General features: G+C 47.1%; 1 protein-coding gene across 1 annotated transcript; it reads left to right on the plus strand.

Moving 5' to 3' along the window:
* Window positions 1-791: 791 nt before the first annotated feature.
* Pmar_PMAR022815 (amino acid transporter, putative) lies at window positions 792-1,253 on the plus strand (the record flags this gene model as incomplete). The annotated part of the gene is made up of 1 exon (XM_002766834.1): window positions 792-1,253. One exon carries the CDS (start codon window positions 792-794, stop codon window positions 1,251-1,253), a length of 462 nt encoding a protein of 153 aa, XP_002766880.1.
* Between the last annotated feature and the right edge of the window lie 247 nt (window positions 1,254-1,500).

A 1,500-nucleotide genomic window follows, 5' to 3' on the forward strand; every position in this document is an offset into this window, starting at 1 on the left:
CTCCGTGGGCATCATATTGCATTTGAGTACTCTCTGTTTGCTAAATCAACTAGTACGAATTTGCCGCGGATCGTGTTGGTCACATGTGCGAGTGAATTCATATACCGGCGACCGTCAACAGTAACTCGTTCGATTACTCCATTATCCTGCATCATGACGCCAGTGGCGCCGCGCTGCACATGACGGGATTCCAGATCATCGTATTCCACCCCTAGCTTAGATTCGGAGGACTACTTAGTTTGAAATCAGTAGACTCCCTTTGGAAAGGCCTTGAAGTGGGAGCTTCCATTCAAACTTTCATTGGAAAGATTCTATATTGTAGAAGTTGGGATGGCTCAGTGTAGAATATACATTACAGCGGCTCATTTCGAGCCGATCATCAGCTGACAATGGTAATGTCATTGCCATTCCATGTTGGATCAGAGTCCCTGACTGTCTCGCCTGGCCAGGGCCCGCGAAAGACTGCCCACCTATGGAAGACATACTGAGTAATCTAGTGTGAAACAATTATTCTCTAAGAGGTCTGGCTAAATCGAGATTCTTCGCCCAGTACTTGACGTTTTAACATGAAGCGAGGTATTTCCTTTATTCGAGACATGCTGGGTCAGAGTAGCTAAGCGACTCTTTCATTCTAACAATCATGAGGCTGTATGAGATGAATAAGAGGTCGCTAACGTCGAAAATGCACACTCAGCAAAAGTTTCCTGAAAAATTTCACTCGCGGAAAAATTTGGAAACTTTCACGGAAATTTTCTGCGAAAGTTTCTGTGGAAAGTTTCTCAGACACCCTGATGAGCAAATTGCTCATCAAGCATGGTGTCTTCTCCAGCCCTGTGAACACCGTTTCGACGTACCTCTGGCCCAGTAGAGGCTTCACAGGCGTGATCAGTGCAGCATCAGCCTATATCTTCGCCTATGTCTGCCAAGTGAATGTTCCCCACATTTACTCCGAGATGCACCCCTCCAATGAGAAGCACCTCCGCCACGTCTCTTTCGCGTCGGTCGTTCTTTGCTTCGTGGTGTATGTCGCCGTTGGAACTTGTGGGTTTTTGACATACGGGAGCATCACGAAAGCGAGTGTCGTCCAGAGCATACGAGAGGACTTTCTTCACGGCAACAGCTTCGTCACTGTTGCTTTCATCTTCATGGGTATTGCAGTATTGGCTGCATCCCCCCTCAATATCTACCCCTTAAGAGCAGCTATGATAGATACCATCAAGGGCATCACTGGTCGTACCAAACTTAATCGATAGTTCGGACCGGCTACCACTTCCGTTTCGGTTTCGCTCGCTCTAGTCGTCGCCGTATATCTACCAGATGTGAAAGTGTTCTTGGCTTTGGTCGGTTCGGTGACAGGCTAGATTATTTGCTACATCAATCCCGCTGGTTTCTGTGTGAGAATCGTTTACTATAAGCTGGTGGGTAAATTGAAGGATGAGCAGTCAGCTGAGGAGGATCACAAAAATGCGATGGGCTATCCAGAGTGGCTCTCTTTTGGTT

This window comes from Perkinsus marinus (genome assembly GCF_000006405.1).
Source record: "Perkinsus marinus ATCC 50983 genomic scaffold scf_1104296971478, whole genome shotgun sequence".
Lineage (NCBI taxonomy): Eukaryota > Perkinsozoa > Perkinsida > Perkinsidae > Perkinsus > Perkinsus marinus.